This window comes from Cervus elaphus, chromosome 4, assembly GCF_910594005.1.
Source record: "Cervus elaphus chromosome 4, mCerEla1.1, whole genome shotgun sequence".
Lineage (NCBI taxonomy): Eukaryota > Metazoa > Chordata > Mammalia > Artiodactyla > Cervidae > Cervus > Cervus elaphus.
The window spans coordinates 58,280,297-58,304,851 of NC_057818.1; the positions used below are offsets into that span (position 1 = coordinate 58,280,297).

At 42.2% G+C, this 24,555-nt stretch overlaps 3 protein-coding genes across 3 annotated transcripts in view; 2 read left to right on the forward strand and 1 right to left on the reverse strand.

Annotated features, from left to right (window-relative positions):
* LOC122691420 (putative protein ZNF720) overlaps positions 1 to 19,284 on the forward strand; it is a 344,658-nt gene extending 325,374 nt beyond the window's left edge. The window contains exons 2-7 of the mRNA XM_043897979.1: positions 9,079 to 9,109; positions 9,214 to 9,347; positions 13,350 to 13,476; positions 14,920 to 15,012; positions 18,039 to 18,338; positions 19,271 to 19,284. Coding sequence (XP_043753914.1) covers positions 9,240 to 9,347; positions 13,350 to 13,476; positions 14,920 to 15,012; positions 18,039 to 18,338; positions 19,271 to 19,284 — 642 coding nt within the window. The 5' untranslated portion in view covers positions 9,079 to 9,109; positions 9,214 to 9,239. The remainder of the gene's footprint in view (positions 1 to 9,078; positions 9,110 to 9,213; positions 9,348 to 13,349; positions 13,477 to 14,919; positions 15,013 to 18,038; positions 18,339 to 19,270) is intronic.
* Positions 1 to 24,555, forward strand: part of LOC122692444 (thymosin beta-4-like) — a 567,005-nt gene that overhangs the window by 83,797 nt on the left and 458,653 nt on the right. The gene's annotated exons all lie outside the window — the stretch shown is intronic.
* The window catches only part of LOC122692415 (zinc finger protein 345-like), a 564,572-nt gene that overhangs the window by 40,504 nt on the left and 499,513 nt on the right, over positions 1 to 24,555 (reverse strand). The gene's annotated exons all lie outside the window — the stretch shown is intronic.

Consider the following 24,555-nt stretch of genomic DNA (forward strand, 5'->3'; position numbering starts at 1 on the left):
CTCCTAGTTTTCTTTTTATTTCTGAGCATTTTCTGAAAAATTCTGGATCACTGAGTTTATTCAATATATAAGGGCATTTTCTAACTCCTAAAGAGCTGAAATTGCATCCCCATGTAAACTCATCATGGCATTTCCCCTAGTTCCCTAAGATCCCAACACCGAACCACATCCCAATGGGAATCTCGGATACCAGTGCCTCTCCGTGCTTCTCTCTCACAAAGGGAATATATTCAGCAGTTGAAAGTCGCTAATTCATGCTGAGAATTCATCATGCTCCGTAGAAAGCCAGGATACAGACAAGGGAGACAAGATTCTGGGACACAAGGAAGAAGTGGCCTAAAGAGCCAGGCTTCACTATGATAACAAGAAAAGGAAAAACTAAAGAAGTTGATAACAAACACCTAGGCAGAAAAGTTAGAAGCAGAGAACTAAAGGTGTGCAGGTTCTCAGTCCAGGCATTTCAGGAAGAAAAGCAGACACAGCCCCAGACCCGGGACAGGACACGTACCTGAGAAGCTGCCATTTCCTCCTCTTCTTCCTCCTGCTCTGCGTCTTCTCTGGGGATGTTACGTCACAAACTCACATCTGCATCTTGAGAAAATACCTTCAAAGGCATCCATGCAGCTGTTTAACCTGCAACTGCTGCAGGGAAAGAGAAGAAAAGGTTTTCCTGTTTCCCTCACCCTTTTCTGAGATCCTTCTCGACTTTCTGTGTTCCCATTCTGTAGTGGGGAATCAAGACTAACCTGATAATGCTAATCACATCCTGGTGCTCTACACTATTTGCAGATCGTCTGGGCTAGTTCTTCTCTTTCCTTTTCGAGTTACAGAGAATAGTTCACGAGAGACAGTGGGCCCTCCTTCTGTACTACCGGACCCACCCTAGGAGGGTTGTGAAAGAAATGTAAGAGGAAGACCCGCATTCAGAGCCCTGAGGGAAAACCTCACACCTGAGACCTCAGGAAGGGAGGGTTTAGGGAGGGAACTTCTAGAAACAAAGAAGGTCAACCTGATTCCCTGGGGAGGGGCTCTTTCTAGGATGGGTGTGGTCATCCACAGCCTGCCTGTATCCTTGGGGGCTGGGAGGGGAGAGGTGAGTGTTTGGTGGGCATCACCTGGGGGTCTTGGGTTCCTGCCAGGCTTGACTTGCAGAATTCTTCCCAAAGGTCTCCCCTGTCCTTAGTTTTTTTTCACCCCCCTCTGCAGCCTGGGGACACAGGTTTTCACAAAATGATTTGCTTTGTGACCACCTCTCTGCAGGCGTGGCACCTCCAACTTCAGAGACCAAGAGCCTGGAGGCACTTCCATCCCCGCTTTCTTGGAGAAGAAACCAGGGGCAGCAGGAGATGTGGCGTGCTGCAGTCCACGGGGACTGAGCGACTGAGCTGAACTGAACTGAGCAGGACACGCTAGGTTCACAGTGCGTATGGGCGGAGTCAAATGCCTCTGAAAACGATGCCCTAAATGCTATCTGATGACCAACCAAGAAGTAATATTCCGTGTTGTCATAAGTTACATCACACATGAATTAACACCTGAGAATGTTGTTGCTCTACTTCCTGTCTGTGTTTTTCTAGGTTTTATGAATCAACTGCTACAGTTCGTTGTCTCCTCCATTTAGAGAGCTCTATTTTCCCACATCTTTAAAGCATAATGACCAAGGAAAAATTAAAGATAGAAGCATATTCATCTTTCTCATATTATATATTCTAAAAAATATTCAGTCTGCATTCACCAGTACCAACTTTGTAGAAGATTTATTTCACTGCAGATTTGAGAATAAAGTATAGACATTTCCCATATACCTCTTGTTCCCACATGTGGACAATCTCCTTACTTAGCTTTCCCCACCAGAGTGAGGATTTGTTACCACTGATGAATCTACATGGGAAGTAAATAGATACACTCTCTAGTTTACCCCTTTGTTCCTCTTTTAGAAATGTGTACTCCATACCTCTGGATAAATCTTTAATAACATGTGTCCATCATGACAGTTTAACACAAATTATTTCATGGTCTGGAAAGTTCTCTAGACTTAGGATATTCATAGTCGCTCCTTTGAAACCCACAGTAATCATGGACTTTTTTAATCTCTTCTATATTTCTTACTAGATTCCCAGGTAACTGAGTGGTAAGGAATCTGCCTGCCGATGCAGGACATCCAGGTGATGCGGGTTCAATCCTTGGGTCAGGAAGATCCCCTGGAGGAAAAGATGGCAACCCACTCCAGTATCCTTTCCTGGGAAATGTATGGACAGAGGTGAGCCTGGCAGGCTACAGCCCCTGGGATCACAGATACTCAGACACAACTAAGCACACATAAGAACATTTACCTACACCAAAAAGTCATATTGTAAAAATCCTACTTTTTGTAACATTTTCAAATGGGCTTCTTTCACTTGGTAATGAAGGAGGAAACAGAGACAGCTGGACTCCGTCTTAGGCCAGGCAGTGAGCATTAGGCTACACCCATGGTCACCCTCCCAGTGGACTCTGAACTTTGTGCCCTGGCGTCTATAGAAATGGCATACCAATGGAAAATCAGATCCCACCCCGCCCCCCCATAAAAGAGCCTCAAGACTTCTCCTTGGACTCTGTTGCCTAAAAGAATATGTTAATTATCTCTGTAACAAAACAAAGTGGTGAATTCCATTCTATTTATTGGGATATGACCACAGGCCTGTTGATAAATATCCACTGTTCTTTAGTCCTGTGACACAAGAATCATGGGTTAACTTTGATCATATCTCTCTTTTACCTTGTCCAGACTAGGTTCAAGGAGTTGGGGAGGTGGGTTTGAGCAAGTACACTTAGGGTATATAAAGTTTTCACAAACACTGTTTGGGGTCCTTGGCTAAGAGGAGACTGTGCCTTGGCCCCATTGGTGTAATAAACTACACTCCGCTATCTGCATTGTCCTTCTGAGTCAGTTTGTTTCCCAGAACACATGGCTACAACAGTAAAATGCATGGAATGATTGTCAATGTATTTTATGCCTTGAAAGCTTAACATGCAAAAGCTTAAGAACTATCTCTGCGCCTATATTCCTGCTCAGTAAATAAGTTCATCAATACCATTTTTTAAGTTCCATACATATCTGTTAACACAATATTTGTACAAATATAGAGATCAGACGTGGACACAGCAGGAGAAGAAGAGGGGGACAAATTGAAAGGGTACCACTGGCATATATACACCACCATGAATAAAATGTTGGAGAAGACTCTTGAGAGTCCCTTGGACTGCAAGGAGATCCAACCAGTCCATCCGAAAGTAAATCAGTCCTGAATATTCATTGGAAGGAATGATGTTGAAGCTGAAACTTCTATATTTTGGCCACCTGATGTGAAGAACTGACTCATTGGAAGAGACCCTGATGTTGGGAAAGGTTAAAGAGGGGAGAAGAAGGGGACGACAGAGGATGAGATGGTTGGATGGCATCACTGACTCAATGGACATGAGTTTGAGCAAGGTCTAGGATTTGTTGATGGACAGGGAGACCTGGCATGAAGCAGTCCATGGGGTCACAAAGAGCCAGACACGACTGAGCAACTGAACTGAACTGATGGTGAAAATAGGTAGATGGTCGGAAGCTGCTGTTTACCACAGTGGGCTCAGCTTGGTGCTGTGTGCTGACCAGAGGGGTGAAATGGAGACCACGGGAAGGAGGTCGAAGAGGGAGTAGATTTATGTATAGTTATGGGTGATTGACGATTTCATACAGCACAAACCAGCACAGCATTGTAAAGCAATATATATTCCAATAAATAAATATGTATATATATATACATATATATGTCTCAAAAGGGAAAAAAGTTAAACCGATTGGTCACCGGTGGTGGAGAATCCATCTGACACTGCGGGGGACAAAAGCCTGATCCCTGGTCCAGGAATACTCCACATGCTGTGGGGAGACTAAGCCTGTACCCTACAGCTGCTGAGGCTGGGCGGGGCAGCTTGCCCTTTTCCATGGGCAGGAGGCAAAAGAAATATGCTCACCACCCCTAAACAATAAGGAATGCAAAAGAAGCTACAGGGATGTATCACCGCATGCAAGGCGGAATAACAATGCGCAAAAAGCCCACAAACAATATCACAAACACTGAAGGGGTTTGGAGATCAGGGAACCTCCTACATGGCTGGAGGGATTGTAAGCTGGTGCAGTCACTTGAGAGGACCGTGTGGAAGTTCCTTAAAAAACATAACCTCCTGACATTTAAGGAAATGAATTCCACGAAAAGTAGACAAAACATATTAATCAACAAATTGACAAGCTTTAGAGGTTTTAGTAAATCCTCTGCAATTCTGAAAGGACCAGTTTTGATCTAGCATTTCTAAATTCTCTAAGTTAAATGTGTAGGAATACACATACACTCACATATTCCTACTTGGTTTTCTCACTAACATGTATACCTTCAGATATTTATATCTTGTATTCAATGTGTGTTATATAAATCATATTATGTATATATCTTCAGATATTTATATATTGCATTCAAAGTATGCCAAAGCCATGAGAAAACAGTTCCTTTAAGCCTTACAAGACACATGTGCTAAGAATGATACAGGGTAAGATTTTAGAAATCTTGGTTCAGAATTTTACCATCATGGCTTTTGACCATTCTTTTTGTGACTTTGTTAAACTTACATTTGCTTAAATGAGCCCCTGAAAAGTTTTAGCTAAAAGAAGAACAAAGGACAATTGCAGCAGGTGAGTTTATGATTCTAGGTCCTCAGAAAATTCACAGCAAGCCTTGAGGGCCCCTGAAGAAGGTCAAGGCTAGAACCAGGCAGAGAAACTTCCAGTACTTGGGGTTCAGACCTGACCCTGGGTAAAGTGCTGTGGGTCCCACACGCTGAGTATAGATGGGTCCATTCAAACAAAGACGAGCAGGATGCTGGTGAGCTCTGAGGGTAACACTGAAGGGGGGCCTCTGCAGCAGACCCTGGGTTTCAGCAAGACTGCTGGTCCCAAGGAACCCATCTACACTCAGCGTGTGGGACCCACAGCACTTCACCCAGAGTCAGGTTTGAACCCCAAGTACTGGAATTTTCTCAGCCTGGTTCGAGCCTTGACCTTCCTCAGGGGCCCTCAAGGCTTGCTGTGAGTTCTCTGAGGACCTGGAGTGATAAACTCACCTGCTGCAATTGTCCTTTGTTCTTCTTTTAGCTAAAACTTTTCAGGGGCTCATTTAAGCAAATGTAAGTTTAACAAAGTCACAAAAAGAATGGTCAAAAGCCATGATGGTAAAATTCTGAACCAAGATTTATAAAATCTTACCCTGTATCATTCTTAGCACATGTGTCTTGTAAGGCTTAAAGGAACTGTTTTCTCATGGCTTTGGCATACTTTAAAGGCAATATATAAATATCTGAAGATATATACATAATATGATTTATATAACACACATTGAATACAAGATATAAATATCTGAAGGTATACATGTTAGTGAGAAAACCAAGTAGGAATATGTGAGTGTATGTGTATTCCTACACATTTAACTTAGAGAATTTAGAAATGCTAGATCAAAACTGGTCATTTCAGAATTGCAGATGATTTACTAAAAACTGTAAAGCTTGTCAATTTGTTGATTAATATGTTTTGTCTACTTTTCATGGAATTCATTTCCTTAAATGTCAGGAGGTTATGTTTTTTAAGGAACTTCCACACGGTCCTCCCACGTGACTGCACCAGCTTACATTCCCTCCAGCCATGTAGGAGGTTCCCTGATCTCCAAACCCCTTCAGTTTTTGTGATATTATTAGTGGGCTTTTTGGGGATTGTTATTCTGCCTTGCATGCGGTGATACATCCCTGTAGCTTTCTTTTGCATTCCTTATTGTTTAGGGGTGGTGAGCATATTTCTTTTGCTTCCTGCCCATGGAAAAGAGCAAGCTGCCCCGCCCAGCCTCAGCAGCTGTGGGGCACAGGCTTAGTCTCCCCACAGCATGTGGAGTATTCCTGGACCAGGGATGAGGCTTTTGTCCCCCGCAGTGTCAGATGGATTCTCCACCACCGGTGACCAATCGGTTTAGCTTTTTTTCCCTTTTGAGACATAATATATATATATATATATACATATTTATTTATTGGAATATATATTGCTTTACAATGCTGTGCTGGTTTGTGCTGTATGAAATCGTCAATCACCCATAACTATACATAAATCTACTCCCTCTTCGACCTCATTCCCGTGGTCTCCATTTCACCCCTCTGGTCAGCACACAGCACCAAGCTGAGCCCACTGTGGTAAACAGCAGCTTCCGACCATCTACCTATTTTCACCATCAGTTCAGTTCAGTTGCTCAGTCGTGTCTGGCTCTTTGTGACCCCATGGACTGCTTCATGCCAGGTCTCCCTGTCCATCAACAAATCCTAGACCTTGCTCAAACTCATGTCCATTGAGTCAGTGATGCCATCCAACCACCGCATCCTCTGTTGTACCCTTCTCCTCCCCCCTTCAACCTTTCCCAGCATCAGTGTCTCTTCAAATGAGTCAGTTCTTCACATCAGGTGGCCAAAATATAGAAGTTTCAGCTTCAACATCATTCCTTCCAATGAATATTCAGGACTGATTTCCTTTAGGATGGACTGGTTGGATCTCCTTGCAGTCCAAGGGACTCTCAAGAGTCTTCTCCAACATTTTATTCATGGTGGTATATATATGTCAGTGGTACCCTTTCAATTTGTCCCCCTCTTCTTCTCCTGCTGTGTCCACGTCTGATCTCTATATTTGTACAAATATTGTCTTAACAGATATGTATGGCATTTAAAAAATGGTATTGATGAACTTATTTACTGAGCAGGAATATAGGCACAGAGATAGTTCTTAAGCTTTTGCATGTGAAGCTTTCAAGGCATAAAATGCATTGACAATCATTCCATGCATTTTACTGTTGTAGCCATGTGTTCTGGGAAACAAACTGACTCAGAAGGACAATGCAGATAGCGGAGTGTAGTTTATTATAGCGGTGGGGCCAAGGGACAGTCTCCTCTTATCCAAGGACCCGAAACAGTGTTTGTGAAAACTTTATATACCCTAAGTGTACTTGCTCAAACCCACCTCCCCAAATTCCTTGAAACTAGTCTGGACAAGGTAAAAGAGAGATAGGATCAAAGTTAACCCATGATTCTTGTGTCACAGGACTAAATAAACAGTGGATATTTATCAACAGGCCTGTGGTCATATCCCAATAAAGAGAATGGAATTCACCACTTTGTTTTGTTACAGAGATAATTAACATATTCTTTTAGGCAACAGAGTCCAAGGAGAAGTCTTGAGGCTGTTTTATGGGGGGGTGGGGTGGGATCTGATTTTCCATTGGTAAGCCATTTCTATAGACGTAGGGGCGCAAAGTTCAGAGTCCACTGGGAGGGTGACCGTGCGTGTAGCCTAATGCTCACAGCCTGGCCTATGACGGAGTCCAGCTCTCTCTGTTTCCTCCTTCATTACCAAGTGACAGAAGCCCATTTGAAAATGCTACAGAAAGTAGGATTTTTACAATATGAGTTTTTGGTGTAGGTAAATGTTCTTATGTGTGCTCAGCTGTGTCTGAGTATCTGTGATCCCAGGGGCTGTAGCCTGCCAGGCTCACCTCTCTTCATTGATTTCCCAGGAAAGGATACTGGAGTGGGTTGCCATCTCTTCCTCCAGGGGATCTTCCTGACCCATGGACTGAACCTGCATCACCTGGATGTCCTGCATCGGCAGGCAGATTCCTTACCACTCAGTCACCTTGGAATCTAGTAAGAAATATAGAAGAGATTTAAAAGGTCCATGATTACTGTGGGTTTCAAAGGAGCGACTATGAATATCCTAAGTCTAGAGAACTTTCAGGACCATGAAATAATTTGTGTTAAACTGTCATGATGGACACAAGTTATTAAACATTTATCTAGAGGTATGGAGTGCACATTCCTAAAACAGGAACAGAGGGTTAAACTAGAGAGTGTATCTATTTACTGCCCACGTAGATTCAGCAGTGGTAACAAATGCTCACTCTGGTGGGGAAAGCTAAGTAGGGAGATTGTCCACATGTGGGAACAACAGGTATATGGGAAATGTCTATACTTTATTCTCAAATCTGCAGTGAAATAAATCTTCTACAAAGTTGGTACTGGTGAATGCAGACTGAATATTTTTTAGAATATATAATATGAGAAAGATGAATATGCTTCTATCTTTAATTTTTCCTTGGTCATTATGCTTTAAAGATGTGGGAAAATAGAGCTCTCTAAATGGAGCAGACAACGAACTGTAGCAGTTGATTCATAAAACCTAGGAAAACACACACAGGAAGTAGAGCAACAACATTCTCAGGTGTTAACTCCCGTGTGATGTAACTTATGACAACACCGATCATTACTTCTTGGCTGGACATCAGATAGCATTTAGGGCATCGTTCTCAGAGGCATTTGACTCGTCCCATACGCACTGTGAACCTAGCGTGTCCTGCTCAGTTCAGTTCAGTTCAGGTGCTCATTCGCCCTGGACTGCAGCACGCCAGGCCTCCTGCTGCCCCTGGTTTCTTCTCCAAGAAAGCGGGGATGGAAGTGCCTCCTGGCTCTTGGTCTCTGAAGTTGGAGCTGTCACGCCTGCAGAGAGGTGGTCACAAAGCAAATCTTTTTGTGAAAACCTGTGTCCTCAGGCTGCAGAGGGGGGTGAAAAAAAACTAAGGACAGGGGAGATCTTTGGGAAGAATTCTGCAAGTAGAGCCTGGCAGGAACCCAAGACCCCCAGGTGATTCTGACCAAACACTCACCTCTCCCCTCCCAGCCCCCAAGGGTACAGGCAGGCTGTGGACCACCACACCCATCCTAGAAAGAGCCCCTCCCCAGGGAATCAGGTTGACCTTCTTTGTTTCTAGAAGTTCCCTCCCTAAACCCTCCCTTCCTGAGGTCTCAGGTGTGAGGTTTCCCCTCAGGGCTCTGAATGCGGGTCTTCCTCTTACATTTCTTTCACAACCCTCCTAGGGTGGGTCAGGTAGTACAGAAGTAGGGTCCACTGTCTCTCGTGAACTGTTCTCTGTAACTCGAAAAGGAAGGAGAAGAACTAGCCCGGACGATCTGCAAATAGTGTAGAGCACCAGGATGTGATTAGCATTATCAGGTTAGTCTTGATTCCCCACTACAGATTGGGAATACAGAATGTCAAGAAGGAGCTCAGAAAAGGGTGAGGGAAACAGGAAAACGTTTTCTTCTCTTTCCCTGCAGCAGTTGCAGGTTAAACAGCTGCATGGATGACTTTGAATGTATTTTCTCAAGATGCAGATGTGAGTTTGGGATGTAACATCCCCAGAGAAGACGCAGAGCAGGAGGAAGAAGAGGAGGAAATGGCAGCTTCTCAGGTACGTGTTCTGTCCCGGGTCTGGGGCTGTGTCTGCTTTTCTTCCTGAAATGCCTGGACTGAGAACCTGCACACCTTTAGTTCTCTGCTTCTAACTTTTCTGCCTGGGTGTTTGTTATCAACTTCTTTATTTTTCCTTTTCTTCTTATCATAGTGAAGCCTGGCTCTTTAGACCACTTCTTCCTTGAGTCCCAGAATCTTGTCTCCCTTGTCTGTATCCTGGCTTTCTACGGAGCATGATGAATTCTCAGCATGAATTAGCGACTTTCAACTAGTGAATATATTCCCTTTGTGAGAGGCACTAGTATCCGAGATTCGCACTGGGATGTGGTTCGGTGTTGGGATCTTAGGGAACTAGGGGAAATGCCATGATGAGTTTACATATGGATGCCATTTCAGCTCTTTAGGAGTTATAAAATGCCCTTATATATTGAATAAACTCAGTGATCCAGAATTTTTCACAAAATGCTCAGAAATAAAAAGAAAACTAGGCGATACTGTCCTCTGTAATGCTAAGACTTAGTAGTTAAACACATTGTTACGTAGTTAAAATAGAGAAAAAGAGTCCAAAATGGCGGTGGCTAAAAGACCTGGAAGGGAAAGCCCGCGAAAATAGAACAAAAGAAGGTCCTAGGACTGGAATGAGAACCTCAGGTAAAAGAAACAAGGCGCCTGCCTAGGCCCGATTTACATAAGACAAACCCAGGGGCAGAGAAACAGATAAAAATAGGAGCCAAAGCCCTCTTCCTTCTTCTCTCTCTCTCTCTCCCCTCCGCGTGATGGGGCGATCTTCTCTCCGTGTCTTTGGATCGAACTGTCCTCACAACTCAAAGATGGATTTTCCAGGTATTATCTAAATAAATAGAGCTGTAACGCTGATTTATTTAAGAGCTATAACACGGTCTGTCCTCTGAGAGCTGTGACCCGCCAAGGGGCTTTAATGTCCGTCACTCCAAATTTTCGTTGTGACGAGACAAACAACCGAGGAACATACACTCGCGTGACAACATTGTTAGGATACAAAACAGAGGAAGTTTATATGAAATGAATTTTGCATAAAACTGATATTTTTTATGTCAGGTTCAAGTTATAATTTCTTTATTTTTTCCGAAATGCCCAGGTTCTGATAGTGCATCTTCCCTGTGATCCATTTACACCATGACAGATGATGTCCACTGGCTCTGGGGATTTCTCTGAGATTATCAGGCTATAAAGTTCATTTCTTCCCCCTCTGTCTTTAAACAAGGCTGTGGACAAATGGAATGAGGAACATGTGAAAACCCTCACAGTTAATGGAGACACTCCACATCTTCTTGGTTTCTCTTTGATTTGGAAAATGAATACTCACTGTGTTAAAGATAGATACTGGGTTTTGGGAGTGGGAGTTTTCATCACTCAAGCCCAAGTGTGATGTTTCCAGTACACTCCACGCTAATATCACAGACATGGTCTTACTCACATTTTTGCATTTTTTTATCAAAATATTTGAAACAATCCTATTGGTGCTAGTCTGTTTTCACCTGTGTTGAATGTCTAAGATATAGCTCAACAAAATGATCCAATTTTTCAAGAAATTAAAATTTCAGAACCAAGATCTCTAATTTATCTTATACCATTGTATATGTTTGCACCCTTGTGTATTTAAAATATACAAAGAATCACATCCACAAGTAGATGTATATATTTTAACCCATTAAAAACAATCTCTCGGGGCTTCTCTCATGGTTCAGTGGTTAAGAGTCTGCCTTGCAATGCCTGGGACACAGGTTTGATCCCTAGTATGGGAAGATCCCACATGCCATAGAGCAACTAAGTCTGAGGGCAAAAACAAAGACCCAGTGCAGCCAAAAATAATTAAACATCAATAATAATAATAATAATCTCGATTTTATTGACATGAGTATGAATGACTGAACTGAACTGAACATGAACTGATTTTATTGACATGAATATCGATTTTATTGACATGAATATGAATGAATTCAGCTGAACTGAACTGAACTGTACATGAATCAGTTCAGTTCAGCAGCTCATTCTTGTCTGAGTCTTTGCGACCCCATGAACCGCAGCACTCCAGGTCTCCCTGTCCATCACCAACTCCTGGAGTTTACCCAAACTCATGTCCATTGAGTCAGTGATGCCATCTAACCATCTCATCCTCTGTCGTCCCCTTCTCCTCCTGCCTTCAATCTTTCCCAACATCAGGGTCTTTTCAGATGAGTCAGTTTTTCGCATCAGATGGCCAAAATATTGGTTTCAGCTTGAACATCCGTCCTTCCAATGAACATCCAGACTGATTTCCTTTAGGATGGACTGATTGCATCTCCTTGCAGTCCAAGGGACTCTCAAGACTCCTCCAACACCACATTTCAAAAGCAGCAATTCTTCTCTGCTCAGCTTTTTTTATAGTCCAACTCTCACATCCATACATGACTACTGGAAAATCCATAGCCTTGACTACACGGACCTTTGTGGACAAAGTAATGTTTCTGCATTTTAATATGCTGTCTAGGTTGGTCATAACTTTCCCTCCAAGGAGTAAGCGTCTTTTAATTTCGTGGCTGCAGTCACCATCTGCAGTGATTTTGGAGCCCCCCAAAATAAAGTCAGCCACTGTTTCCACTCTTTCCCCATCTATTTGCCATGAAGTGATGGGACTGGATGCTGTCATCTTAGTTTTCTGAATGTTAGCTTCTCCTTAATACTCTTTGTAAGTATATAGTCTCATTTTAATATATGTCTGCATGCATGAAAATGTTAAAATTATTTTTATTTTCTTGTTGTGGTATTCTCACCAGTTATATAAAGTTCTTTTTAAAAAATACACGTATTTATGTTTGGCTGAGTAGTGTCTTGGTTGTAGCGTACAGAATCTTGGAGCCATGTGGGAGACTTTGTTGCAGCAGGCAAACTTTAGCTGTGGCATGTGGCATCTAGTTCTCTGACAAGGGACTGAACCCAGCCCCCTGACTTGGGAGCTCAGAGTACCAGGGAAGACCCTAGAAAAACTCCTATACACTTTTTTTAGTGTTGTCCATGGGTAATTGTGTTTTACTAGTTAAATTTTAGTTCAGATAAACTGAAGCAAATTCAAGATCTGTCATTTAATGAATGTTTGTTAAAATATTTGCAAAACGGTGGAACAAGAATGTTGATTTTATATTATTTATGTGGTGCATTCAAGACCCTGTAAAAACTCTTAGAAAGACATATAGTATATACTAAATAGTTGAAAGGATGATTGCTGCTATGGGTACTATTCTGTCAGACCTGTCAATTTTGTAAAACACTTAAAATTCAATGTTAAGTATAAATTCTTACCTTACTGGTCAACCTCTTTGCTATTCAGAACGGTCATTCATGTGTCAGAATTTTCAACATTACTAGTTAAAATAAGCTTGTTAAAAATGCGACACATTGGCCCCATGCCAGAATTCTTAGATTAGAGCATGCTTTTTAAAAATATTTCCTGTTTCCTTGATAGGGGGCTTCCCTGGTGACTCAGATGGTGAAGAATCTGCCTGCAATGTGGGAGACCCGGGTCCGATCCCCTGGTGGGGAAGATTCCCGTGGAGAAGGAAATGGCAACTCACTGCAGTATTCTTGCCTGAAAAATCCCATGGACAGAGAAGCCTGGCCTGCTACAGTCCATGGGGTCGGAAAGAATCAGACATGACTGAGTGACTAACATGCTTTCCTTGATAGACAGTTTATCCTGGGTCACAGGAGTACAACTCTCAAAAATAGATAAGTCAGTGTTGATGTGATTGTTTTATAATTTCTCTTCCAGATCAGAATAGTTTCTACAGTGGTCTGTGGATCAGATTTCATTCTCTTTTCCTGGAGTTAGAAATACAGTGGAAAATACGGTAGAATAAAAATTATATTCTTGTGTAACACCAGACATTCTCCTAAACCAGAACCATTTCTCTTGCTGGTTTCATCTTGAGTCACATTAGGAAGTCTTCCCAGGTCCACGTGGCTCATGTCCTTTGTATTTCAGGGGCTGCTGACATTCCAGGATGTGACCATAGATTTCACGCAAGAGGAGTGGGAATGCCTGGACCTCGGTCAGCGGGAATTGTACAGGGACGTGATGTTAGAGAACTACGGGAATCTGGCCTGCTTGGGTGAGGATCACTGGCTTATAAAATCCCTCAAAAACCCCCAAATTCCAAAAATCTCAGGGTTTTGGTTCATTCATTCTAGAATGTCTCCTGGAATTTTCTGCTTTGTCCAGTAGAGGTTAAGATCCCTACTTTCCAGGGTATAGTAACCTTCTTTTTTCATATAACCTGCCTTCTTGTTCTTCAGCAGCTAAGTCATGTCCAACTCTTTGCGATCCTGTGGAACGCAGCAAGCCAGGCTTCCCTAGCCTTCTTTAACTCCCAGAGTTTGCTCACATTCATATCCATTGAGTCAATAATGCTATTCAACCATCTCATCTTTTGCCACTCCCTTCCCCTGTACTCAATCTTTCCCAGCATCAGGGTCTTTTCCAATGAATTGGCTCTTCACATCAGGTGTATTGGAAGTATTGGAGCTTCAGCACCAGTCCTTCCAATGAATATTCAGGGTTGATTGCTTTAGGATGGACTGGTGTGATCTCCTTGCTGACCAAGGGACTCTCAAGAGTCTTCTCCAGCGCCACAGTTCAAAGACATCAGTTCTTTGGTGCTCAGCCTTCTTTATGTTCCAAATATCACATCCGTACATGACTATTGAAAAAACCATAGCATTGACTATACGGACCTTTGTTGGCAAAGTGATGTCTCTGTTTTTAATATGCTGTCTTCGTCATAGCTTTTCTTCCAAAGGGCAAGCATCTTTTAATTTCATGGCTGCAGTCACCATCTGCAGTAATTTTGGAGCCCCCGCCCCCTGCCAAAATTAAATCTGTCACTGTTTCCACTTTTCCCCTATCTATTTGCCATGAAGCGATGAGATTGGATGCCATGATCTTAGTTTTCTGAATGTTGAGTTTTAAGCCAGCTTTTTCACTCTCCTCTTTCACCCCCATCAAGAGGCTTTTTCGTTCCTCTTCTATTTCTGCCATTAGTGTGATGTCATCTGTCTATCTGAGGTTGTTGATATCTCTCCTGGTAATCTTGATTCCAGGGTGTGATTCATCCACGCCAGCATTTCGCATGATGTACTCTGCATAGAAATTAAATAAGCAGGGTGTCAATGTACAGTTTTGATGTACCCCTTTCCCAATCTGCAACCAGTCAACTGTTCAGTGTACAATTCCATCTGTTGCTTCTTGACCTGCATATACTTCACTGTATGTTCCTGGTAATTCTGTAAGTTCTGTGGTATCAAATAGTGCCACTCTCCTCTTAAAACCAGAATTCCACTACCTGCTTTTGCCTTAGTAGTACTTGAGCATAATATCAGAATCTGATTTTGATGCATTTGTCTTTTAAATATGCTTCCAATAAACTATTTGGTGAAATTCTTTTTCTTAATGCTATTTTAACTTTCTACCTTGACTTCTCTCTTACCTGAATACATATTTAATTGGAAATTCATGAATATCTCAGAAAACACATATTCCTTTTTCGCATGAACAGGTCTTGTGGTCTCTAAGCCGGACCTGGTCACATTTCTGGAGCAAATGAAGGATCCCTGGGATGTAAGGAGAATGGAGATAGCCATACACCCAGGTATGTGTCTATGGATGAAGCAGATGAGTCAGGTTAGAGGGACAATCATTGGGGAGGAAGTCATACTTTGTCGTGTGGTTTGAGAAGATCTGCTTCAGTGGAGATGATTTTGGATTAGCCTAGGTTTATTTCTGTCACTGTCATAGAGCGTCATCTCCTGACCCATTCCTGATTCTTTTCATCATTTGTGTATTTTTCTCCAGTGATTAATTTTCATATTTACAGTTAGAACCAAAATACTTGTCTTGGCTTGTAACAACCTGCATGACCTGATAACTCGTCCATTTTGGGGAGGTTTTAGGAAATCTGCATATTTCTGAGTAACTATATTAAGCCCTTTTAAAAGTGCTGGTTCTGTCCCTAGTCAGAAGTGTGTGGGTGGAGCTGTGAAAAAATTGCCAAACTTGTAGGCATACTGGGGCCAGATGTTTTTTGTTTTCTACCATATAATTTCCAGTCCACTGGAAACTACACATATGACCTTAGAAATATCATACTCAAATTCTTCACTGTATAAGACACCTCACTAAAATGAGAAAATATAAATCTGAATTTTATGTTAAAGATTCTCTTTTTTTACATGAACTAACATTAAATGTGTTAAGTATATTTGTCCCAATTCATTAATGCTAAAATGCTTTAATATATTTATTTAACTCACAGAGTTCTTAAACAAATTACTGACATTGGAGTTTGGAACATTTCCCACAGTACTTTTTTCTGATGGTTCTCCACTATTAAGTTTATAGATTATATAGAGACATCTTTAAGAACAAATTTTTCTGTTCCAAAATGCTATTTTACAATGTTATGTTAGTTTTGCTATACAGAAAGAATAAGTAATACACATACACATTTCCTTTCTTGATTAGATTTCCTTCCCATTGAGGTCACCACAGAGCATTGAGTAGAGTTCCCTGTGTTCTCACCATATTTTTCAAGTCTCACTTCTCATTTGATTTGTTAAGAACTCTTAGCTTATTAAATCTATCTTGTTTGTTATGAAACATCCCAGGACTTTATCATTTATGCCATCTATTTCTGATTAGTTCTAGCTCAATATCATTTACTATTTTAGACTCTATTAGAACATGCTCCAATAACAACATGAGTGGTAAGTGGGTTAAATAATAAGTAGGCATTAGCATTTGTGAAAACGATTTGTTTGTAAATTTGATTACTTCAAGCAAAAATTAATCATGACACTCCTCAACTTCTCCTCACTTCATTGTTCCTGCAGGTTTCTATCTTGACTTCTCCTCTGCACCATACTCCTTTGTCATCTCATCTTGTCCAATGCTCTGTGTTTGTGGTCTCTCTTCTGCAGGCTGCAGATCCTAGTTCCTCTTGCTCTGGTGTCTGCTCCCTGGTGGGTGAGGTGGTCCAGAGACTTGTGCCCTTATGCCCTTGAGAGAGGCTTGATTGTTACTATTGTGACCAGAGTCTGCCCGGATATTGAGGGCCGCTTTGCCTTTCCTCTGTGGCTGTCACTGTCTGTGGCGGGGTCTACTTCTTGATTGGTGGAGCAGAGGCCCCAGATCTGAAATTAGCTCTGCTCTGGTCTGTGGTGCTTCTGATCTAGTGGGACTGGAGCACACCCACTGGGAGGGAAGCCACTGAGTGTTGCTCCTCTGGGGATGTTCTCCTCGGAGAGTGCCCTGCGTGTCATCTTTCATGTGCTGTGCGAGCTCGCCTGTCACCCTGTGTTCGCATTGATCTTGGCACCACCTGAACCATGGGTATGCTGGCACTTGACCCTGGTGTCTCTCAGATGTTGTTTTCACCAGGTCACCAGCAGAGATCCACTGTAGTCATATCCCAGGTGTACATTCATTGTTGAGCTGGACCTGCTGTTGTGCCATTGGGGCAATGTAGACTGTGACCTGGCCCAAATGCCTCATGTGCATGCCTACAACGTCTACAGTTGCTAAAGCCAGACTGGTCTTGACTGCCAGAGACTCATTTCCATCCAGATGTTCTGTTGGGGCTGAGTTTACCAAGCCAGTTGTGGGGTGGAACACCATGGTTTGTACAGATGCAAGGAGAGGTCTCAGCTCTTCTTGCTTAGTGGCAGGGCCTTGGGGCTCAGCTGTGGTTTCAGCACCACCTGTGCATTGGGACCACCCACAGGCGTGTGCTCTGAAGGTGCCCCTGGAGCCCATGAGTCTACCCTGGTGGAGAGGCAGCTGGGGAGGAGGAAGCAGCTTTGGGGGTCGTGAGATCACCCACCTAGGTGGAGCCATTCCTAGTGCCTGGAGAGGCAGGGACAGGCACAGGGGCAGAGAGGCTGCAAGGAGGTTCTTCCCTTCAGGCATCACTCAACAGCACCGCTCTGCTTCTCTGGTGGTTCAGGCTTCCTCCACAAGCATCCCATTTGCAAAGCTCCTCCCTCCCTCCCGTCCACTCAGGATGTCTCCTCTCGGCCAACCGCAGTCCTCTGCCTGGGTCTGCTCTCCGAACCCCGCGTTCCAGCACCCAGCCCTTGTCTGCAGTGGAGGACACCCTCTCAGGCTGGGTGGGCAGGGCAGGGGACATTACCCTGCTTACAGGTCTCACTCTGTCCTGCACGCTGGTTGCCGTGTTCTCTTCCCACAGAGGACGCGCTCCCCGTCTGTCCCAACTGAACTCCCCCCAGTGAGGGGCTTCCCTGGATGTGGAGACCTCTCCTCTCTTCAGGTCCCCCCAGGGTTTTGAAGGTCCCATGCTACTTCTTTTCCTCTTCCCTTTCCTCCATCTCTCCCTTGTCCTACCTGGCTCAGCAGGACTCTTTCTTGTCCTTTCAGGTGTCCAAGTTCCTCTGCCCGTGTTCCTCAGGGCTCTGTGAGAAGTTTTCCACTTCAAGATGTATTCTTGATGCTTTTGTGGAGAGGGATGAACTCCACGTCTTCCGAATCCTCTGCCATCTTGACTCCTTCTATCTCGGTTTTAGGCTTAATCTAGCCAAGTGTATGCCAATTTTATGTAAGTTGTAAACTATATTCCCCAAGAATAGTAAGTAAAATAACTTATCATTTGGTATCTTTCAGCTGTGTCTTCTCACGACACCCAGGGTTTGAGGACCCAAAAGCCAGGCTTAGAAGATTTACTCCCAACAGCAAAGCTAGGAATATATGAAAGATTTCACCTTGCAAATTTACATTTAACCAACGACTGGGAATCTATGAGGGCATATAAAGAGCGGAGAGCATGTTATGATGGACACAACCAAGTTGGTTCTGTTTCCCATAAAGTAAACATTCCCATCAAAAGAAATCAAGGATGTGAATTAAATAAGGAAAAACCAATTGCAGATGACGAATTTCAATCATTAACATTTGCAGATAAGTGTATATTTGTCAGCAAAGATCCACATCATCTCTTGAAACATACATGTTCTCTGAAGGGAAATGTGGAAAATCTGGAAAGTCATCTAGTCTCTACTGCAAATACTCATTCAAACCTATACTCTGAGCATAGGTGTCTATTAAATATACATTCAAACATGTCTGGAAACCAGAAAATTAAACATGAGGGGAAAAGTTCCCAATACAATCAATTTGAGGGATCCTTTAACAAGGGTTTCTTGTTCTTCAACCAGGAGCTATTGTCTCCTTGTTCCACAATCTGTAATGGTGATAATAATGGGAGACTACTTACTCAGCCATCATTGTTCAATACATATGGAGGTATAATCAGTGTGGAACAACTTTACAAGTGTAACAAAATGAGTAATGCCTTAAGCAGGAGCTCTACCCCCAATAATTACAAGAGTATGCATGATGGAATGAGAAGCTCTTCATGCAATGAACCTGGGCATAATGTTGATCAAGTCTCATATCTCGTGAAAGAACAGGGACATCAACTTTCAGATAAGAATTCTGAACATAATAAGTGTAGGGATATATTTTATCAAAGCTCATATCTTACTATTAATACTTATAACCGTATTGATGTTGGAGAGAAGACTTATAATTGTTATGATTATGGTAAGGTTTTTAACCAGTCTTCAAAAGTTATTCAACAGCAGAATATTCAGACTAAGCAGAAACATTGCAAGTGTAACACATGTGGAAAAGTCTTTAGTAGCTCACCAAATCTAAGTAGACATAGGAAAATTCATACAGGAAGGAAAAATTTCAAATGTATAGCATGTGGCCAAACCTTTAATCAGAGTTCATATTTAACTGAACATCTGGGAATCCATGCTGGGGAAAAACCATATGAATGTACAGAATGTGGCAAAGCCTTTATCTGCTGTTCATGTGTTACTCAACATCAGCAAATTCATACTAGGGAGAGACCTTATAAGTGTACAGCATGTGGGAAGGCTTTTAAGAAGAGTTCAACTTTAACTCAACATCAGCGAATCCATACTGGGGAGAGACCTTATAAATGTACAGCATGTGGCAAGGCGTTTAAGCAGATTTCAGCTTTAACTCACCATCAGCGAACCCATACTGGGGAGAGACCTTATAAATGTGCATCATGTGGTAAGGCTTTTAAGCAAAGTTCAGCTTTAACTCCACATCAGCGAATCCATACTGGGGAGAGACCATATAAATGTACAGACTGTGGCAAAGCCTTTATCAATTATTCGCTTCTTACTCGACATCAACGAATTCATACTGGGGAGACACCTTATAAATGTACAGCATGTGGCAAGGGTTTTAAGGAGAGTTCAACTTTAACTCAACATCAACGAATCCATACTGGGGAGAGACCTCATAAATGTACCACATGTGGCAAAGCCTTTATCCGTTATTCTTCTCTCACTCGACATCAATGAATCCATACTGGGGAGAGACCTTATAAATGTATAGCATGTGGCAAGGCTTTTAAGCAGAGTTCAAATTTAACTCAACATCAGCGAATCCATACCGGGGAAAGACCTTATAAATGTACAGAATGTGGCAAAGCCTTTATCTATTTTTCACTTCTTACTCAGCATCAACGAATCCATACTGGGGAGAAACCTTATAAATGTACAGACTGTGGCAAAGCCTTTTCCCAGAGTACAGGTCTTTCTCGACATCAGAGAGTTCATACTGCAGAGAAATGTTAGAAATGCAAGGAATGTGGCAAAGCATTTCATCACAGCCATCACCTCACTCACAATCAGAGAATTCATACTGCAGAGAAACCCTAGAAATGAATCAGTAGTAAAAAACTTGGTCCTAAATATACAATTTTGAAAAAATGAGTGTTTTCTTTGGAAAGTTACATGAATGAAATAAAAAAATGTAGAAAACTGCTTAATCAAACATCAAAAGTAACTCAATACTAGAGAATTCATACTAGAAAGCATGTCATTCGTACCACTTTTGTTGAATATTTACTCTAAGCAGAAACACTCTAGCAAGTATCCCATAAGTAAAATACATCCAAACTTGATATGTTAGTATGTATCACAAGATGAAGGGGTGGATATATGCAGAGGTATAATTATTATTAATGTATCCCTGTTTATGTTAACGTTATTTGAGATTATTAAGGAACCAAAACGAATGTAATTCAACTCTGAAATTAGTACATTTTGTGATTTGTTTCTATTGTATATATGAACTTATGTTGTTGATGGTTGTTGGCCAATGGTAAGAAAAGCCCTTCTATATGGAGTGGGAATCATTTACATTTATTCTCCAATTTATAAGATTAAGAACATAGTCATGTTATATACACACTAAACCTCTGGATGGAGGTATTTCTCACTGATGTCAAACACCTCAGTGGTCACCATGATGTAAGTGTTCAGGGAATAATTCAAAGTAAGACAGAAGTTTGCTCTAAGTTTTCAGTAATTATGTCAGTTGCTTTTTAATCAAAACAAGGATAGTTCATGAAAATCGAAGGTATTTTTATAACAGCTACATAGAGAAATCATGCATATTATCTGGCAGGCTTGAAGGAAGGACATCTTCTCTTCTGTCTGATGTAAGTATAGAAAACTCTTTCTGGAAAATTCATTAATATAATGAATGTCCATCCATGTTTACTAAATTAGCCTCCATTTTGTAAACCATATCAATCACATTCTCAGATCATTTCATCAGAGAAACAGGAAAGTTTTTAGAAGCTTGAAATGTGTATTTTAATCAAGGATCAAAAAACAATTGTAAAAGGTTTTATTCCATCTGTGTAAAATTAATGTATCTTAATTAATAAAAGTGAATGGTTTTTCAGTGTTACAATTGATGTGGAATGAAGGAAGGGTTAATGCACCACCAGCATTAACCTCTCCCACCTATTTAAGGTTGCAGGAAAGGTAACGTAATGATAAACTATTTGAAGCAGAGGGCGATGGCATCTGTAGAAATTAGTTCCTTACTGCCGTTAAACCTCTCATAACTTCATATGTTTCCCACCATTTCTACGTTGTGTCTCCACTTCCATTTTTATCTACTTGGACATTGTGGTGGTTCTAGTAAGAATGATCATACAGAGTACTGTTGAGAGCTCCCCTGAACTGCTCGATGCAGTTGCTGCCTCAGCGTCTGTCTGGGGAGCAGACAGCCTGCAGGTCCTTGAACTCACAGCAGCCAGTCCTGTGAGCACCTGCCCTAGATGACCCCTTCCTTGGGACCAGCAGTCTTGCTGAACCCCAGGGTCTACTGCACAGGCTCCCCTTCAGTGATCCCCTCAGAGCTCACCAGCATCCTGCTGGTCTTTGTTTGAATGGACCCCTCCACACTCAGCCTGTGGGACCCACAGTACTTCACCCAGGGTCACGTCTGAACCCCAAGTACTGGAATTTTCTCTGCTTGGTTCTATCCTTGTCCTTCCTCAGGGGCCCTCAAGGCTTGCTGTGAATTCTCTGAGGACCTGGAGTGATAAACTCACCTGCTGCAATTGTCCTTTGTTCTTCTGTTAGCTAAAACTTTTCAGGGGCTCATTGAAGCAAATGTAAGTTTAACAAAGTCACAAAAAGAATAATCAAAAGCCATGTTGGGAAAATTCTGAACCAAGATTTATAAAATCTTACCCTGTATAATTCTTAGGACATGTGTCTTGTAAGGCTTAAAGGAACTGTTTTCTCACGGCTTTGGCATACTTTGAATGCAATATATAAATATCTGAAGATATATACACAATATGATTTATATAACTCACATTGAATACAAGATATAAATATCTGAAGGTAAGCATGTTAGCAGTGAGAAAACCAAGACAGAATATGTGAGTGTATGTGTATTCTTACACATTTAACTTAGAGAATTTAGAAATGCTAGATCAAAACTGGTCATTTCAGAATTGCAGATGATTTACTAAAAACTATAAAACTTGTCAATTTGTTGATTAATCTGTTTTGTCTACTTTTCATGGAATTCATTTCCTTAAATGTCAGGAGGTTATGTTTTTTAAGGAACTTCCACACGGTCCACCCACGTGACTGCACAAGCTTACATTCCCTCCAGCCATGTAGGAGGTTCCCTGATCTCCAAGCCCCTTCAGCGTTTATGATGTTATTAGTGGGCTTTTTGCTCATTGTTCTTCTGACTGGCATGAGGTCATACATCACTGTAGCTTTGCTCTGTATTTCTTATTGTTTATCACTGGTGAGCATCTTTCTTTTGCCTCTTGCCCATGAAAAGAGCAAGCTGCCCCACCCAGCCTCAGCAGCTGTGGGGCACAGGCTTAGTCTCCCCACAGAATGTGGAGTATTCCTGGACCAGGGATGAGGCCCTTGTCCCCTGCACTGTCAGATGGATTCTCCACCACCCGGTGACCAGTCTGTTTAGCTTTTTTTCATTTTGAGACATATATATATATATTTACTTATTGGAATATAATTGCTTTACAATGTTCTGCTGGTTTGTGATGTATGACATCGTCAATCAGCAGTAAGTATACATAAATCTTCTCCCTCTTGGCCCTCCCTCCCGTGGTCTGCATTTCACCCCTCTACCCAGCACAGACCGCCAAGCTGAGCTCCCTGTGGTAAACAGCAGCTTTCCACCAGCTACCTATTTTAACCATCAGTTCAGTTCAGTTGCTCACTTGTGTCTGACTCTGCGACCCCATGGAGTGCTGCACGCCAGGTCTCCCTGTCCATCACCAACTCCTGGAGCTTGCTCAAACTCATGTCCACTGAGTCAGTGATGCCATCCAACCACCCCATCCTCTGTCGGCCCCTTCTTCTCCCCCTTTCAATCTGTCCCAGCGTCAGGGGCTCTTCAAATGAGTCACTTCTTCACATCAGATGGCCAAAGTATTGAAGTTTCAGCTTCAACATCAGTCCTTCCAAAGAATATCAGGACTGATTTCCTCTAGGATGGACTGGTTGGATCTCCCTGCAGTCCAAGGGACTCTCAAGAGTCTTCTCCAACGTTTTACCCATGGTGGTGTACATATGTCAATGGTACCCTTTCAATTGGTCCCCCTCTTCTCCTGCTGTGTCCATGTCTGATCTCTATATTTGTGCAAATATTGTCTTAACAGATATGTATGGAATTTAAAAAATGGTATTGATGAACTTATTTACTGAGCAGGAATATAGGTGCAGAGGTAGTTCTTAAGCTTTTGCATGTTAAGCTTTAAGGCATAAAATACATTGACAATCATTCCATGCATTTTACTGTTGTAGCCATGTGTTCTGGGAAACAAACTGACTCAGAAGGACAATGCAGATAGTGGAGTGCAGTTTATTACACTGGCGGGGCCAAGGCAGAGTCTCTTATCCAAGGTCCCCAAACAGTGGTTGTGAAAACTTTATATACCCTAAGTGTACTTGCTGAAACCCACCTCCCCAACTCCTTGAAACTAGTCTGGACAAGGTAAAAGAGAGATATGATCAAAGTTAACCCATGATTCTTGTGTCACAGGACTAAATAAACAGTGGATATTTATCAACAGGCCTGTGGTCATATCCCAATAAACAGAATGGAAATTACCATTTTGTTGTATTACAGAGATAATTACCATATTCTTTTGGGCAACAGAGTCCAAGTACAAGTCCTGAGGCTCTTTTATGGGGGGGCAGGGTGGGATCTGATTTTCCATTGGTATGCCATTTCTATAGACACCAGGGCACAAAGTTCAGAGTCCACTGGGAGGGTGACCATGCCTTTAGCCTAATGATCACAGCCTGGCCTAAGACGGAGTCCAGCTCTGTCTGTTTCCTCCTTCATTACTAAGTGAAAGAAGCCCATTTGAAAATGCTACAAAAAGTAGGATTTTTACAATAAGACTTTCTGGTGTAGGTAAATGTTCTTATATGTGCTCAGTTGTGTCTGAGTATCTGTGATCCCAGGGGCTGTAGCCTGCCATGCTCACCTCTCTCCATTGATTTCCTAGGAAAGGATACTGGAGTGGGTTGCCATCTCTTCCTCCAGGGGATCTTCCTGACCTACGGATCGAACCCGCATCACCTGGATGACCTGTATCAGCAGGCAGATTCCTTACCACTCAGTCACCTTGGAATCTAGTAAGAAATATAGAAGAGATTAAAAAGGTCCATGATTACTGTAGGATTCAAAGGAGGGACTATGCATATCCTAAGTCTAGAGAACTTTCAGGACCATGAAATAATTTGTGTTAAACTGTCATGATGGACACATGTTATTAAAC